Source organism: Ahaetulla prasina, chromosome 2, assembly GCF_028640845.1.
Source record: "Ahaetulla prasina isolate Xishuangbanna chromosome 2, ASM2864084v1, whole genome shotgun sequence".
In the NCBI taxonomy this organism is placed as follows: Eukaryota; Metazoa; Chordata; class Lepidosauria; order Squamata; family Colubridae; genus Ahaetulla; species Ahaetulla prasina.
In genome coordinates this window covers 6,644,475-6,662,939 of record NC_080540.1, presented here as the reverse complement: position 1 = coordinate 6,662,939, position 18,465 = coordinate 6,644,475, and the positions used below count along the sequence as shown (strand labels likewise).

At 44.8% G+C, this 18,465-nt stretch overlaps 2 protein-coding genes across 3 annotated transcripts in view; both read left to right on the top strand.

Moving 5' to 3' along the window:
* The window catches only part of LOC131192043 (zinc finger protein 287-like), a 54,622-nt gene extending 40,176 nt beyond the window's left edge, over positions 1-14,446 (top strand). Inside the window, exon 7 of the mRNA XM_058170817.1 lies at positions 10,993-14,446. Within this exon, the coding sequence (XP_058026800.1) occupies positions 10,993-11,749 (757 nt within the window). The 3' untranslated portion in view covers positions 11,750-14,446. The remainder of the gene's footprint in view (positions 1-10,992) is intronic.
* The window catches only part of LOC131192034 (zinc finger and SCAN domain-containing protein 12-like), a 34,470-nt gene continuing 17,866 nt past the window's right edge, over positions 1,862-18,465 (top strand). The window contains exon 1 of one of the 2 annotated variants that reach the window (XM_058170805.1): positions 1,862-1,929. The gene's annotated coding sequence lies outside the window, so the exon portion shown is untranslated. Of the gene's footprint in view, positions 1,930-4,818; positions 4,945-18,465 lie in introns of those variants that run through there. The other variant, XM_058170803.1, reaches the window with a different exon arrangement.

The following is an 18,465-nucleotide window of genomic DNA, read 5'->3' as shown; positions in this document are numbered from 1 at the left end:
TGCCAGCTGGCAACAATTTGGCAGTTCGAATCTCATGAGGCTCAAGGTTGACTCAACCTTCCATCCTTCCGAGGGCGGTAAAATGAGGACCCAGGGGGCAATAGCCTGACTCTGTAAACCACTTAGAGCTGGCTGCAAAGCACTGTGAAGTGGTATATAAGTCTAAGGGCTATTGCTATAACTTGAGGGCCACCCATACTCATCCAAAACTGTGAGGACTGGGTTAATACTGCAACTTGGTTGACCTTCAACAATTCTTGTGTGCCTTAGGGCACCCCTGAGAGACTTTTGTGTGATGGTGAGCAAGGAAGTCCCGTTGTTGTGAGAAGGAGTGTGTTACTCTTTCAGGGCTCAGTGAATGAAGAACATGTCGATTTCTTATATTCAGAGAAAGAGACCTTGGAGGCTGTGAAGAGAGAAAATGAAGAAGTCGAAATCATCATGCTGGGTAAGAACACCCTGTATAAAGGCATCGGCAATGCAGTAAAAACTTATAAACGACAGCAGTGAAAATACACTAAATGCTTAACAAAGAGAAGAGTCTTATAGCATTGACATAATATTAGCATTCAACTAGTTCACATTCATGAATGTGAATAAGCAGAAAATGGGGAAAAAACCAGTGGTGAAATCTGTGGGCCTCTGTGGCTCAGACTGGTAAGACAGTCTGTTATTAACAGCAGCTGCCTGCAATTACTGCAGGTTCTAGTCCCACCAGGCCCAAGGTTGACTCAGCCTTCCATCCTTTATAAGGTAGGTAAAATGAGGACCCAGATTGTTGGGGGCAATAAAAGTTGACTTTGTATATAAATATACAAATAGGATGAAGACTATTGCTTGACATAGTGTAAGCCGCCCTGAGTCTTTGGAGAAGGGCGGGATATAAATGCAAATTAAAAAAAAAATCTGAACCTGTTAACTACTCGTTCACTGCCTGCGCCTGCACGCTGCACGCCACGCGCCAAATGCAAGGTGCAAGCGCAGTGCACGCCAAAAGGAGGTACGGGGTAACTAAAATAGTGCGAGTGGAAGGGGTGATCAGCTGTGGCACGTGATCTTTTTTACTTTTAAAAGCATTTTTTTTACAACCTATTCAGCAAAGAGGTTATAAAAAATGCTTTTAAAAGTAAAAAAAGAAAAAAAGGTCTATGGTCGCCCGGCTCAGCTGTTGATCGTCACAGCCTTTTTTTTTTTTAACCTTTTAAAAGCATTCAGCAGCTCAGCTAGGATCGCCAGAGCCTTTTTTTTTTAACCTTTTAAAAGCATTTTTTAAACAATTTTTTTACTATTCAGCGGAAGAAGTGATAAAAAAATGCTTTTAAAAGTAAAAAAAAAAGAGGCTGTGATGACTGCGCGGCTCAGCTGGGAATGGGCGGGGGCGGGCAGGGATTTTTGCTACCGGTTCTCCGAACTACCCACTGCCATCGCTATTGGATCGGCCGAACGAGGCCGAACCGGGAGCATTTCACCCCTGAAAAAAACCCTTCGTGATGGACAGAATCTAAAGCAGTTTTTCCTACCTTTGACAGTTCTTAGTTTATGTGGACTTCCAACTCTTCAAAAAAATTTATAGAAGGCTGAGGAATTCTGGGATTTGAAATTCAGGAATCGTACACCTGAAAGTTGCCTGGTTCAGAAGCCTTGATCTAAAAGCAATTAGGCATCAAAAATGTAACAGTTCGATACACACGAGTTTTAACATCAAGGGTTTTTCCATCGCTTTAAAACTTATTCTTCAAGGATTCTGTCTTACTCAGTACTTTAAAAACGACAAATCTTTTATGCTGTTATATTTTTAAGCACCAAAGAGGGAAGGGGTAAACATGAGTTCTTATTGTAATGCCTCGATTCTCATCTTCAGGGCATGAAAAGAAATCCTCCAGCGACCCCAGCCAATTATTTGGGATGGTCCAAACGGCTGTGAGAGAGGTGTGTATGTCAACCTTGTGAAACTGTTTGCTTGGTACCAGATTGGGGGTAAGATAAAGACGTATTCTTGGCTGCTTCTCCTGATCCCCTTAGATCTGGGTTTTTCAACCTTGGCAATTTAGAATAGAATAGAATAGAATAGAATTTTATTGGCCAAGTGTGATTGGACACACAAGGAATTTGTCTTGGTGCATATGCTCTCAGTGTACATAAAAAGACAAGATACGTTCATCAAGGTACAACATTTACAACACAATTGATGGTCAATATATCAATATAAATCATAAGGATTGCCAGCAACAAGTTATAGTCATACAGTCATAAGTGGAAAGAGATTGGTGATGGGAACTATGAAACGATTAATAGTAGTGCAGATTCAGTAAATAGTCTGACGGTGTTGAGGGAATTATTTGTTTAGCAGAGTGATGGCCTTCGGGAAAAAACTGTTCTTGTGTCTAGTTGTTCTGGTGTGCAGTGCTCTATAGCGTCGTTTTGAGGGTAGGAGTTGAAACAGTTTATGTCCAGGATGCGAGGGATCTGCAAATATTTTCACGGCCCTCTTCTTGATTCGTGCAGTATACAGGTCCTCAATGGAAGGCAAGTTGGTAGCAATTATTTTTTCTGCAGTTCTAATTATCCTCTGAAGTCTGTGTTTTTCTTGTTGGGTTGCAGAACCGAACCAGACAGTTATAGAGGTGCAAATGACAGACTCAATAATTCCTCTGTAGAATTTTAAGACGTGTGGACTTCAACTCCTAGAATTCCCAGGATGCTCAGTGAGGAATTCTGGGAATTGAAGTCCACACAATTCTGGGAATTGAAGTCCAGACAACGTAAAGTCGCCGTTAATTAAACATTAATTGGTTTGCATTATTTTTTAACTCGAATTCCAGCTATTGACTGGTTAGTATGGATAGCTGAGAAGAGAGGTACTTTTCGGATTTGTAAGGTTGATGACAGCTCTGTCCCATTTTACGACCTTTCTTGCCGCAGTTGTTGAGTGAATCACAGCAGTCGCTAAGTTAGTAACGTGGTTGTTCAGTGAATCTGGTTTCTCCACTGACTTTGCTTGTCGGAAGGTCGCAAAAGGGGAATCACACGACCCGAGGACACTGCAAACCGTCGTAAATATGAACCAGTTGTCAAGGGTCCAAATGTAAAATCCTTGACTTATGACTGCAGCAGTCATAAGTGTGAGGAATGATCACAAGCCCCTTTTTTTCAGGGCCGTTGTTAACTTTGAATGGTCACTAAGTGAACTGTTGTAAGTCAAGGATTACCTGTACATCTCTCCCCCTCCTCTTGCATTTACAATCCAAGAAACTTGGGAGCATCCCTTCTGAGACCTTTTCCATGCCCCCATTCCTGCCACAGGCATAGCTCCCGTTCGTCTGATTGTTGTCTAGTCCAGGGATCTCCAACCTTGGCAACTTTAAGCCTGGTGGACTTCAACTCCCAGAATTCCCCAGCCAGCTTTGCTGGCTGGGGTATTCTGGGAGTTGAAGTCCTCCAGGCTTAAAGTTGCCAAGGTTGGGGACTCCTGGTCTAGTCTGTTGCTCCTCCTCCTGTCCCCCAAGGCCATTTTCATTACAAACTCAAAGAGTCGTGTAGTACTCGACTTAATGACCATCACGTTTCCGTGGCTAAACAAGACTGTTGTTAAGTGAATCTTGCCCCATTTTACGACCTTTCATGCCATAGTTCTTAAGTGAATCACTGCCGTCGTTAAGTCAGTAACACGGGAACACAGCAACTGTCATAAATACCTGCCGGTTTCTAAGAGTCTGAATCAGTGGTGGGTTTCAAATTTTTTTACTACCGGTTCTGTGGGTGTGGCTTGGTGGGCGTGGCGTGGCATGGCATGGCTTGGTGGGCGTGGCAGGGGAAGGGTACTGCAAAATCCCCATTTCCTCCCGATCAGCTGGGACTCGGGAGGCAGAGAATAGATGGGGGCAAGGCCAGTCTGAGGTGGTATTTACCGGTTCTCTGAACTACTCAAAATTTCCATTACTGGTTCTCCAGAACTGATCAGAACCTGCTGAAACCCACCTCCGGTCTGAATTTTAATCACATGACCACAGAGATGTGGCAACGGTCATAAGTGGGTGAAACCATCCTAAGTAAATTTTTTCAGTGCTGTTATATGTTCAAACTGTCACTAAACAAATGGCCATAAGCCGAGGACTTCCTGTACACAGAACTGCATCCAACTTAACTTTGCAAGAATAAATTTGGGTCATGTGCTTAAAATATGGGACACTGTTTACCTCCACCCCAAATATTAATAGGATACCATAATTTTTGAAGTATAAGATGTACCTTCGTTCAGTGGTGGGATTCAAGTAATTTAACAACCAGTTCTCTGCCCTAATAATTTCTTCCAACAACCACTTTGCCAAACTACTCAGAAGGTTAACAACCGGTTCTCTCGAAGTGGTGCGAACTGACTGAATCCCACCACTGCCTTCGTTTTTGGGGAGGAAAATCAGAAAAAAGTTGATCGGCCTCCCGGAATACCTCCAGTCAGCTGTTCCCAGAGGTGAATTTTAGCAACAGGTTCCTTGGTTGTGAGCTCTGTGCCTTGCTTTTTTTTCTGCCTCTGAAACTCAGTTTGAAAAGCTGGGCGGAGCTACATTCAGAGTATAACTAGCATCCAGATTTTCACCCTCTTTTTTGGGGGGAAAAACGTGCGTCTTATACTCCGAAAAATACGGCACTTAGAACTCGATCTCTGTTGCTCCTGTAACTATAAAGCTTGTTCAGTGGTCTGATTTTTGTAATATTAATTGTTCCAGATTTTGCAGTGAATGTGAAGCTTTACCTTAATCCTGTTTTTCTGCAGCAGAATCTCTGATGGGAAGGTCTTGGCTGCCTCTTATTCTTTATAGGAATTCATGGGCCTCAAGGAGACCGAGGCGTGTTTGCAGGCAACCGAGTGGAAGCCGACACAGCCAGTTCAACAATCTGTCGCCTGGCAAGTCCGGCAGGAGGAACGTGAGAATACAGGTAGTTTAGGTAAGGAGAAACAAGGCATTAATCCGGCCATCATAGCAAAGAATCCAGTTTTCCTTCGGGGAGGTGAATGGCACCATGAGAACGTATTCAGATGTTCCCTAAGCTTATCTCAAAAGAAGCCAGGAATAAATAGCTTCCTATGTATTCTGAGTCATTTTGAATGGATGTGCTAGGAAGGGAGCTAGAAAAGTAACCATGCCAAGAATTTTCACAAGAGATTTTTAAATATAGCAATTTATTTATTTATTTATTTATTATTTATATTTTTATACTGCCCTTCTCCGAAGACTCAGGGCGGTGTACAGCAAAAATAAAACATAAATATCGAAACAGCTTAAAATACAATAACCATTAAAAATCAAATTCAATACGCTGAAAGTTTAAAAATTTTAAATAAAAGTTATAAATAAAATTAATCCCCTTAAAATCCCATTAAAACATTCAATTTAAAATTGTATCAGGCCAGCCCTGCTTGATGAAAAACGAAGGTTTTGAGCTCACGCTTAAAGGTCCGAAGATCAGGAAGAAGTCGTAGCCCAACGGGTAGTTCATTCCACAGGGCCGGAACTCCCACAGAGAACGCTCTCCCCCTGGGGGTCGCCAGCTGACATTGTCTGGCCGACGGCACCCTGAGGAGGCCCTCTGTGGGAGCGCACAGGTCGATGGGAGGTTACCGACGGCAGTAGGCGGTCCCGTAAATATCCCGGTCCCATGCCATGGAGCGCTTGAAAGGTGATAACCAGAACCTTGAATCGCACCCGGAAGACCACCGGCAACCAGTGCAGCCTGCACAGGAGAGGTGTTACATGGGAGCTACGGGAAGCTCCCTCAATCCCCCGTGTGGCCACATTCTGTACCAGTTGGAGCCTCCTGGTGCTCTTTAAGGGGAGCCCCATGTAGAGAGCATTGCAGTAATCCAGACGGGAAGTAACGAGGGCATGAGTGACTGTACATAACGAGTCCCGATTCAGGAAAGGGCGCAATTGGTGGATCAGGTGAACCTGATAAAAAGCTCCCCTGGCGACGGCCGTCAGATGGTTTTCTAAAGACAGCCGTTTTCTAAAGATAGCCATAGAAGGTGGCTATGAAGAAAACAGATCTGCAGCATGGCTAACGATATGGTTGGAGCTCTACAAGCCTCAAACTGCACAGCTCTAGGTCAGGGGTCTAGGAAGTTGGCCGGTTGGAGAATTCTGGGAGTTGAAGTCCACAAGTCTTAAAAGTTGCCAAATTTAGGAGTCTACCTGCTCTAGATCAGAGTTCCGCAAATGTTTCTAGCTTTGCAGGCCGGTGTGGGGAGGGGATGGTTCATGCCAGCAGCCAGCAAGCACACACATGGCTCCGTTTGCGCAAGCGGCGTGTGCACCCGTGCCTGCCACTCACGCAAATGGAGCATGTACACACCCACTGCTCGTGCAAGTGAGAAGGTGCGTGCCGTGGCCCAGTTGCAAACCTCTCATGGTCCTTGCTCTAGATTGGGAGTCGGCAACCTGCGACTCCAGAGCCCCAGGCCACAGCTGGCCAGGGAGTTGCGAGAGGAGGAGGAGGGAAGCCTCCGTTGCGGGTTCATTCATTTGTCAGCCAGCCCGGATTTCCAAAAGGAAGAAAGAAAAATGGGTAACAAAAAGCCCCAAGGAGAGCATGCAGGGCTTTCCAAGAGAGTGAGAAAGGACACAGAGACAGGGAGCAAGAAATACACACACATACACATACACACGGGAGGGGGAAGAAAGCAAGAGAGGGAAAGAAAGAATGAGAGAGAGAGAGACATGCGGGAGACAGGGATGAGGGAGAAGGAGCTAGAGAAAAAAAGAGAGAGATGAGAGGGAGGGAGAGAACAAGAAAGATGAGAGAGTGAAAGAGAGATAGAAATGAGAGAAGGAGGAGAGGAAGATAGAGAGGGTGATTGAGAGAAAAAGAAAGACATGAGAGAAAGGGAAAGATGAGAGGGAAAGGGACATAAAGAGATGAGAGAGAGGGTGAAAGATGAGGGAGAAAGAGATGAGAGGGAGGGAAAGAGGGAGATACCTATTTCCCATAGAAAACATGGGGAGTCACAAAACTTGGGGAGTCGTGGCTGTGTGGGGGGGGTCATATGACTGGGCGGGAGTGAGTGACGTCGAGTTGGCCACGCCCACCCAGGTTTTGTGGCTCCCCGTGTTTTCTTTTTTGCAGGAAACAGGCCCAAGTGGTTCTTTGAGTGTTTAAGGTTGCAGACCTCTGCTCTAGATGAAAGCAGGAATTGGTGTGATCCTATAGGAAAGAGAAGAAGGACACTGTCCAAGATCTGGCTCTAGAATCCAAATAAAACTCCAGGTTCATTCCATGTCCTAAAATCTTACTGTTTATTGAATACAACTGCACGGTAATTTTTTTTTAATTTGCATTTATATCCCGCCCTTCTCCGAAGACTCAGGGCGGCTTACACTATGTCAAGCAATAGTCTTCATCCATTTGTATTTTATATACAAAGTCAACTTATTGCCCCCAACAATCTGGGTCCTCATTTTACCTACCTTATAAAGGATGGAAGGCTGAGTCAACTTTGGGCCTGGTGGGGCTTGAACCTGCAGTAATTGCAGGCAGCTGTTGTTAATAACAGACTGTCTTACCAGTCTGAGCACCAGAGGACCATGACCTGGATGATTGAAAATCTCCATAGACCAGAGGTCTCCAACCTTGGCAACTTTAAGACTTGTGGACTTTAACCTAGTCCTTTTTATTAAACTAGACATACCCAGTTCCTGCAACCGTTCTTCATATGTTTTAGCCTCCAGTCCCCTAATCATCTTCTCTGCACTCTTTCTAGAGTCTCAGCATCTTTTTTACATTTCGCTTCTCATCCAGGAAGCTTCTTCAGCTCTGGATGGTGGGGAATGGAAGGATGTATATTCCTTGCAGACATTCCATCCCCCCACCTCCAGTCAGAGCTGAAGAAGCTTCTTGGATGAGAAGCGAAATATCTTCAGAGAAAAACAAGTCCAGTTGCTTCCTGAAAAAGCAGCAACCATTATTTATTTATTTATTTGCATTTATATCCCGCCCTTCTCCGAAGACTCAGGGCGGCTTACACTATGTCAAGCAACAGTCTTCATCCATTTGTATATTATATACAAAGTCAACTTATTGCTCCCAACAATCTGGGTCCTCATTTTACCTACCTCATAAAGGATGGAAGGCTGAGTCAACCTTGGGCCTGGTGGGACTTGAACCTGCAGTAATTGCAAGCATCTGTGTTTATAACAGACTGTCTTACCAGCCTGAGCCACCAGAGGCCCTCGAAGAAAAACTAATTCAGGTTCCCAAATACCAGTTCATAGAATTAACCAATAATTTTCCCAGCCAAACCCTCACATAGTCCATGTAAACAAGTTCACTTTGTTATGGGAACCGTCTGTTTCAACTCCACCCCTGTTATGATGTCCTTGACAAGATTTCAGGCTCTCAGTCTTCAGAAGAATCGTACAGGTTTTGTTTCTCCATCTAACCCTGCGATGGCGAATCTATGGCAAGCGTGCCTGACGTAGCATGTGAAGCCATGTTGCCCGGCATGTGTGGCCTTGCTATTTGTCTTTTGGGTTTCTGGCATGCATGTGCGCGGGCCGATCAGCTGTCCGTGCATGCATCAGTGCCAAAAACCAGTGTGCACATGTACGCCAGCCAGCTGATTGTCGGGCACACATGCGTGTTAGAACCCAGAAATCCAGCTTTTCCGGAGCGCAATCCCTTCATGTCTGCGGCAGTGCCGAAAACCGGCCTGCACGCCAGCTGATCATCGGGTGCGCAAGCACACTAGAATCCAGAAGTTTGGCTATTCCAGAGCGCGATCTTGACGAGCACGTGCAACATTTCCATGTGACCTTCTTGGCACTCGGTGCCGAAAAGGTTCGCCATCACTGATCTAACCCATTCTAAAGCAACACCTTCCTCCCCTACTCTAATGGCTAGGATGAAACAAAGAAGCACATAGCTGCCGAAGTTTCATCCTTGACAGAGGCTGTATAGTGAAGGAAAATCCAGAATACACATGTTTGTGAGAATGGCTTATCATGCCCTCAGAAAGACATACCCAAATTTTCTAACCTTCTTAGCAGGTAATGTTTTTATTAGGTGATGTATCTACAGCACCGGCCTGGAGTATGTGTGGAGTTCCGTATAGGAAGTCCTTGACTTACAACCAGTGACCATTTGAAGTTACGACGGGCCTCCTTAGAGCTCCTTATGATCTGGATTCAACGTTCCAATGGCCGGACTTTCCCCTTGCAGTCACGTGATCACATTTTGAGTAACCTGACCATATTTATGGCCATTTGCAGCATGCTGTGGTCACATGGCCACGATTTGCAAATTTTTTTTTGCTAGAAACCAATGTTTACTTTGGTTTCTGGCAAAAAGTGCCCATTGTGGACAATGGATTCACTTACTGACCACAGCCTTTGCTTAATGACTGCCACACAAAAAAAATTCATAAAATCTGGCACAGGCTTGCTGAACAACCGGCACAACTTAACAACTCTAATTCCAAGATTAGTTACAGTTGTAAGTCAAAATCTGTAATGTAAAAATCGACACTTCTGGTGGAGAACTTATTGTGACCACTGAGACAACAAAACGTGTCATTTTATAAGAGGCAGCAATGCAGGTAGTCCTCAATTTACGACCACAACTGAACCCAGAATTTATGTTGCTAAGTGTGGAATTTGTTAAGGGAGTCTTGTCCCATTTTATGACTTCTTGCCACATTTGTTAAGGGAATCGCTGTGTCAAGGTTTCGATGGATGCCCTAATTAAATCATGAGCCTCGAGCCAAGCTTCAAAAGAAATCCAGTTATTTATTAGGAGCTTCATGTCCGCACGTTCCAAGTGAAGCCAACTCTGACTCCACGTAATTTACGTTCCAGCTCTTACCCTGTTTCCTCCCTCCTCCCAAGGTGTGTCATCAGTCACATTCTCCAACGAAGCAATTTCGCGGGTTGTAGAGATCACTCCCCTCCAGCTACTGTGGGTTACTGCGGAGACAGCCTTGACAGAGATAGGCTGGAATGTGCTTTTGTTTTTGGCTGCCGTGCTGCTTTGCCGTTCTCCCATTCTCCCTTGCCTGTGGCAACTCAAGACCAGGCCAGGGTTGCTTTGCGAGTTGACACGCTGCTGTTGTTTAAGTAGTAACCCGATTGTTACGTGAACCTGGCTTTCCCATTGACACTGCTAGTCAGAAGGTCGCAAAAGGGGATCGCGTGACCCCGGGGCACTGCAACCGTCATTAACGTGAGTCAGTTGCCGAGCGTCTGAATTTTCATCACGTGACCATGGGGATGCTGCAAAGGTCATAAGTCTGAAAAACGATCATAAGTCTCCTTTTTCAGTGCCGCTGTAACTTCAAACAGTCACTAAACAAAGTGTTGTGACTTGCGGACCACCTGTATATTCCTTGTTCACTTGAATGAAAACGACTCTGGTTATTTACTTTTTTTTTTCTCTTACTCTAGAGAGTAGATTAGGAGCAGAGTTCAAAATAAAGAATTCTGAGAATCGAGAAGTGGAACCGGAATCAACACGCAGGAGAGATCAAGAGTTTAGTTCTGGGAATCTGCCAATGAAAGTAGAAACGGAGGAAGAAGGTTACAAGTCAAGAGAGCAGCACCAGCAGAAGCCCTCCCTGGGGTGTGAGAACCAAGATATTTCATTACAACAGGAATTTACTACTGCTGTTACTGCTGAAAAGGCCGCTATTTCCAAGAGCAACATGTCTTTGTTCTCCCAGTATGACAGAAGATACGTGGAGCTGAATGAGGTGCCTTCTACAGAGAAATTAGCGCAACATCCTCAGAGGTTTGAGGACAGCTACGAGTGTACTTCAAGCACGAATCAAAAAGAGGGAAACCTCATAATCGAGAAAAGCTTTGAAATCCCTGGCAGCGCAGTGGTTCATAACGTGAACGTATATCCAAGCAGCCATCTTGGAAAAACACGTAACTCTTCTGAACGTGCCAAAACCGACAGCGGCGTGAACTCGCTCGGCAAAAATCCCGCTTGCAAAACCGAAGCCGGGTGGTACGAATGTCCCCAGTGCGGGAAATGCTTCAATAAAGCCAAATACTGGAAGCAGCACCAGAAAATTCACACCGGGGAGAAACCTTACAAATGTTCCCACTGCGGGAAGTGCTTCAACCAGTCGGGCAATCTGAAGACCCACCAAAGGATTCACACCGGCGAGAGACCCTACAAATGTTCCCACTGTGGGAAGTGCTTCAGTCACACCAACTGTTTGAAGATACACGAGAGGACTCACACCGGGGAGACCTACAAATGCACTCAGTGTGGGAAATGCTTCCGGGAGACGGGGATTTTGAAGAGGCATCTCCGAATCCACACTGGGGAGACCCCGTACAAGTGTTCGCAGTGTGGGAAAGGCTTCAACCTGATGGGGACGTTGAGGAAACACCAGCGCATTCACACCGGAGAGAAACCTTACAAATGTTCCCATTGTGACAAGTGCTTCCGGGAAACGGGGATTCTGAAGAGACATCAACGGACTCATACCGGAGAGAGACCGTACAAATGTACTCAGTGTGGGAAATGCTTTACTCATACCAATGTTTTGAAGATACATCAAAGGATCCACACTGGAGAGACGCCATATAAATGTACCCAGTGCGGAAAAAGCTTCAGTCAGAGAGGAAATTTGAAAACCCATCAGAGAATTCATGCTAGAGACAACCTTAATATGGCACAAGGTGTCACCTTGGTGAAGGACCACACAAATGCCCCCAGTTTGGGGAAAAAGCCTGGGAAGCCAGAATTTTGAGGAGTGGTCAACCTCAGCTACACAGGTAGTCCTCAACTTACGATCACCTTCGAGTCCTACGTTTCTGTTGCTGAGTGAGACATTGGTTAAGTGAATTTTGCCCCATTTAACCAACGTTCTTCCCACAGTTGTTAAGTGAATCACTGAAGTTATTAAATTAGTCACAGGGTTGGCGTCCCCCTTGACTTTGCTTGTCGGAAGATCACAAAAGATGATCACATGACCCCAGGATACTGCAATGGTCATAAATACGAGCCAGTTGCCAAGCATCTGAGTTTTGATTATGTAACCATGGGGATGTTGTTGTAACAGTCGTAAGTGTGGAAAAACGGTCATAAGTCGCTTTTTTCAGTGCGGTTGTAACTTCGAATGGTCACTAAACCCTAACCCTAACCATGGCAGGCATAGTCATTACATGGGGCAAAATTCACTTAACAAATGTCTCACTCAGCAACAGAATTTTTGGATTCAGTTGAGGTCGTAAGTCGAGGACTACGGTCAGGTGTGAAAATCGATCATAAGTCGCTTTTTTCAGTCCTGTAGTCACTTCGAACGGTTACTAATCAAATGGATACAAGTTGAGGACTACCTGTCTGTTGATTGTATCAGGCGTTATGAGAGGCCAAAGCCAACCGAAGAAAATTAAACAACCAAGATGGGGTTTACTTCCTTTTTTCCAGCAAAAAAAACGCCTCATAGGGAACAAAGGATTGCATAAGGCAGGGATCTCCAACCTTGGCAACTTTAAGCCTGGTGGACTTCAACTCCCAGAATTCCCCAGCCAGTTCTGGGAGTTGAAGTCCACCAGGCTTAAAATTTGCCATGGTTGGAAGACCTGTGGCATAAAGAACACCACGAAAAATGTTGTAAAAATGAATCCAGGTAATGTGGTGATCTGCTTTGCGACCCTTGCAACATATGACCAAAGTTGCCGGCTTTAGTTACGGTCGTAACTTGAGTACCACCAGCAAGCCTTTAACTCAAAAAGGAAACTTCAAACATTTCTATGACAATTACATATTTTATAAACTACCGGTAATCCTCAATTTACAAGTTCATTTAGTGACCGTTCAAAAGTTACAACGGCACTGAAATAAGTGATTTACGACCGATTTTCACACGTATGACTGTTGCAGCCTCCCCATGGCCACCTGATCAAAATTCAGATGCTTGGCCACTGGTTCATATTTATGACGGCAGCTCGGTCCTAGGATCCTGCGGTCTGCCTTTGCAACCTTCCGACAAGCAAACTCCAGGGAAAATTCATTTAACAACCGGGTTGCTAACTTTACAAATGCAATGATTCCCTTAAAAGTCGTAAAACTGGGGCAAACTCATTTAACAAATGTTTTACTGAGCAGCATAATTGGACTCCATTGTAGTCATAACTTGAGGACTACCTGTATTGTTATTTCCTATTTTTGTCCAGGATCATCATCTCAAATCGCAAGAGCATACCTGTGATGAAAGAAAAGCCTTTTGAAAAATGGAATTAGACACATCTCATTTATTTGGCCAGTGTTTTGTTTTGTTTTTAATTTAGCTAGTTTTGGAGTGGCACTGAGAGACAAACGTGCCTCTTATGGCACAGACCTGCATTACACTTGTTGGAACAAATGCCCCCTTTACGTTTCCAGATACTGTATTATGTTTTGATTTGTAAACCGCCCAAAGGTATGCAGATGAGATGGGCAGTATAAAAATTTCTTAAATAAATACAATAAAAAATTGTAGAATTGCCTCATCTAAATTAATAATACAATCCTGGGCTGTATAAACAGAGGCATAGAATCAAGATCACATGATATATTAGTACCGCTTTCCAAAACCCTAGTAAGACCACACTTTAAAAAATAATAATTGAATATATATCCCGCCCTGCTCCGAAGACTCAGGGCGGCTTACACTGTGTCAAGCAACAGTCTTCATCCATTTGTATATTATATACAAAGTCAACTTTATTGCCCCCAACAATCTGGGTCCTCATTTTACCTACCTTATAGAGGATGGAAGGCTGAGTCAACCTTGGGCCTGGTGGGACTAGAACCTGCAGTAATTACAAGTGTTAATAACAGACAGACTTAGTCTGCTAAGCAACCAAAGGCCCTCTGGAATACGACAACCGATTTTGGTCACCGTACTACATACTATTCTCTTCAGAGAAGAGCAACTAAGATGATTTAAACCTGGAGACTAATCCGTATGTAGAACAGTTTCAGGATTTGGGTTTGGCTAGTCTAGAGGAAAAAAGAATTGGGGTGACATGATAACGTTGCGATATTCCAGTATTTAAGGAGCTGCCACAAAGAAGAGGGGGTCAACTTATTCTCCAAAGCACCAGAGGGCAGGGCAAGTAACAATGGTTGGAAACTAATCAAAGGGAAGCAACCTGGAATTAAGGAGAAACTTCCTAACAGTGAGGACAATTAACCAGTGGAACAGTTTGCCTCCAGATATCGTGGGCACTCCCATCACTGGAGGTGTTTAAGAAGACACTGGACAGTCACTTGTCTGAGATTGCATAGGTTCTGCTTGAGCAGGGGGCTGGACTAGAAGACCTCCAAGGTCCCTTCCAGCTCTATTCTATTCTAGATCTTGTGGTTGGGCAGATGAAGCTTCGTTCGCTTATGTGACCTGGTTCCCAATGGGGCAGGGACTGGAATCTGTAATCTGCAGACCAGGGGCTGGGGACCCTATGCTAAGAGGTTTGTCTAATGCAGGGGTCCCCAATCCCTGGTCCATGGACCGGTACCAAGCCACAGCATACCAGAAACTGGGCTGTGCGAAGAAGCAAAACCCCATCCACAGCAGGCTCCTTCCAGACCATGGAAAAACCTTTCCTCGGAACCAGTCCCTGGTGCCCAAAAGGTTGGAGGCCACTGGTCTAAGGCAGGGGTCTCCAACCTTGGCAACTTTAAGCCTGCTGGACTTTAATTCCCAGAATTCTGGGAGTTGAAGTCCACCAGGCTTAAAGCTGCCAAGGTTGGAGGTGTCGTGTCCCACTCCTCCGCTGACGGCCGGGTCAGGGAAATCCGAATCAGGCGTGCCCCTGCAGCTCTGCCAAAGTCCTAGCAAAGTCCTCAAGGCAGGCAGGAGACCAGAAAGTGACTTCAGCAAGATATGTTCAACTTTGCCTGACTCAGAGAATGCCAGAAAGCAGATCCTTTATATAGGCCATGGGGTGTGGCTCCATGACTCAGCACTTATCCAGGCCTGCCCCTCCCTCCCTTCTGACGCCGCCGCCTATCAATTCTTCTGAAGCGAGGGTCACTCCAGTCGGCAGCTGTTGGTAATTGACCTCCCTCAGGCTCACATGCTGTGGGGGAGGGGTCGGGGTCTAGTTGCTCCGTTTGCCTGGGCATGGAGCCAGGGCTGGGGCCGGGAGGTGCTTCCTCCTCCTCAGCCTGTCTGGGCATGGAGCCAGGGCTGGGGCCGGGAGGTGCTTCCTCCTCCTCAGCCTGTCTGGGCATGGAGCCAGGGCTGGGGCCGGGGACATTCCTCAGCGTTCGGAAGCAGATAAGAAGGCCCCGGCTGCGGTGAGAGCGGGCAAGACACAACAGGAGGCCCCTGATCCAGTGGTGGGATTCAGCCAGTTCGCACCACTTCAGGAGAACCGGTTGTTAACTTTCTGAGCAGTCTGGCACACTGGTTGTTGGGAGAAATTATTAGGGCAGAGAACCGGCTGTTAAATTATTTGAATCCCACCGCTCCCCTGATCTAAAGTATCTTTTGAGTTTGGGGTGGTAGTGATGGTTCATTATAGATTTTCTGATCCATAGCCCAATCTCTTAATACAGAATTACATGTAGGAGATAACCAGGCTGAGCTGAGGGGGTCAAACACATCCTTTCATGCCCACAAGAGATCTAAGCACAGCCCCCTCTGAATTCCGGTGACTTACAGTATCTTCCGCCAATTTATTTGACCATTAGTAGTTCAGATTCTTGTTTAGGGATAGCAAGGAATAAACTTGTGCTCATTTGAACAACTGTGGTTCCCGAGTCCTTGCACCTGACGTTAGATTTCATTTAGATTATAGCAATAGCACTTAGACTATATACTGCTTTACAGCCCTCTCTTAAGTGCTTTATAGAGTCAGCATATTTCCCCAACAAGCTGAGTCCTCATTTTATTGATCTTGGAAGGCTGGAAGGCTGAGTCAACCTTGAGACGGTGAGAATTGAACTGCTGGCAGCCGGCAGTCAGCAGAAGTAGCCTGCAGTGCTGCATTCTAACCACCACGGCTATTATGCACACATATTGGATAAATTCACACTGAACTGTGTCATATTGGTAAATGAAAAAATATTTCCATTTGTTCATCAAAAAAGCTGATTTTGTCAGTGTTCACTGTTCTGATTTCTAAACTAAGCTAAATCCTTAGGTCAGATGCTTGGTGCCAAAAGCATATTTGATTTTGGATTACTTGATAGGCTAACTTTGATTACTGTTTAACTCTATTATCTTCCTGTACTCAATCAACCAGTTCTCACCACCATCTCTTTCTTCCTTATGATTTGTACGCTGTTACAGGTTATTATTTCTCACACATAACACGTGTGACAGGTCCAATGTAGCCTTTTGTCTCTTCATATTTGACACATAAATCATGTTTGTTGTTTGACTCTTCTTTGATTCTGTTTTGAATCCCTCCCTCCCTTCCAAAACTCATTGCTGAAACTAATTCCTTCCTTCCTTCCTTCTTTCCTTCCCAAAACTCATCACTGAAACTAATTCTTTCCTTCCTTCCCTCCCAAAACTCATAACTGAAACTAATTCCTTCTTTCCTGCCTTCCCAAAACTCATTCCTTCCTTCCTTCTCAAAACTGATTGCTGAAACTAATCTCTTTCTTTCTTCCTTCGTTCCTTCGTTCCTTCGTTCCTTCCTTCCTTCCCAAAACTCATTGCTGAAACTAATTCCTTCCTTCCTTCCTTCCTTTCCTTCCTTCCTTCCGAAAACTGATTGCTGAAACTAATTCCTTCCTTCCTTCCTTCCTTCCTTCCTTCCTTCCTTCCTTCCTTCCTTCCTTCCTTCCTTCCTTCCCAAAACTCATCACTGAAACTAATTCCTTCCTTCCTTTCCTTCCTTCCCAAACTCATTGCTGAAACTAATTCCTTCCTTCCTTCCTTTCCTTCCTTCCTTCCCAAAACTCATTGCTGAAACTACTTCCTTCCTTTCTTCCTTCCTTCCTTCCTTCCTTCCTTCCTTCCTTCCTTCCTTCCTTCCTTCCTTCCTTCCTTCCTTCCTTCCCAATACTCATTACTGAAACTAATTCCTTCCTCTCTTCCTATCCCATCCCACAACAGGCTCAAACCAATTCAAAACAGTTTCCAAAAGCAAAGTAGTTTTGAATGCAGCGTCTGGGAATAGGCCTCTCACTTCATTCAGAATTGCTTTTCTTGAGGGGTTTATGCATACTTTGTCTGTCAGGTTATATGAGGTCACAACTGTATAAATAAAACTTGCAATCATCATAAAAGGCTTCATTTAAAATACAAGCTCATCTATTGCTAGTCCCAACTTTTTTAAAAACGCACAACAAACAGCAGAGGTCTTCTTAACATTTCATCCTAGAATATATCTGCCTTTTAGACTAAGATTGGCAACCAGAGTGTTAATAGACACCCACCAAAGAGTATGCCATCCCTGATTTGAATGTTAACAAATAAATAATGAAAGCAAAGATTTAATACAAACTTGGCGAATTACAAAGCAGAGTCCCAGCCTCTGTGGCCTTTATTTACATGGCCTACAGTAAACATTTTTAGCAAATACAATAAAGCCAACACTGTTCTAGGCTGCATAAACAGAGGGATAGAATCAAGATCACGTGAAGTATTATTAATACCACTTTATAATGCCTTGGGAAGGCCAGACTTGGAATACTGCATCCAGTTTTGGTCGCCATGATGTAAAAAAGATGTTGAGGCTCTAGCAAGAGTGCAGAGAGGAGCAACGAAGATGATTAGGGGACTGGAGGCTAAAACATGAAGAATAGCTGCAGGAACTGGGTATGTCTACTTTAATGAAAGGGGGACTAGGGGAGACACAATAGCAGTGTTCCAATATCTCAGGGGCTGCCACAAAGAAGAGGGAGTCAAGCTACTTTGCAAAGCACCTGCAGACTAGACAAGGCATAATGGATGGAAATTAATTAAGGAGAGAAGCAATTTAGAACTAAGGAGAAATTTCCTGACAGTTAGAACAATTAATCAGTGGAACAATTTGCCTCCAGAGGTTGTGATTGCTCCAATACTGGAAGTTTTTAAGAAGATGTTGGATAACCATTTGTCTGAAGTGGTGTAGGGTTTCCTGCCTAAGCAGGGGGTTGGACTAGAAGACCTCCAAGGTCCCTTCCAACTCTGCTATTCTATTCTATTCTATTCTATTCTATTCTGAGTGATTACATCACAATTCTATGCCTGCCCCGCCCCCCAAAAGCGTTTCCAAGGTCGAGAAACACAGCATTACAAAAAGACCCACGCTCTGGTGCAGCCTAGTGGTCGCCCAGAGTTTTGTAGCCCTGGACTATGATATTCATAGGGTGTTTTTTTTTGCCTCTTTTCCACCCCCAAGTGCCATATTCTCATCCATGAAAAGGCAGGAGAAAAAAAAACTCACCAGGAGACCCTCCCTCCCTGGTGGGGTCTTTCCCCTCCTCGCACTTGAGGAAGGATCCTGGATGGGGACTAGAACAGGGCTCTCCAACCTTGGC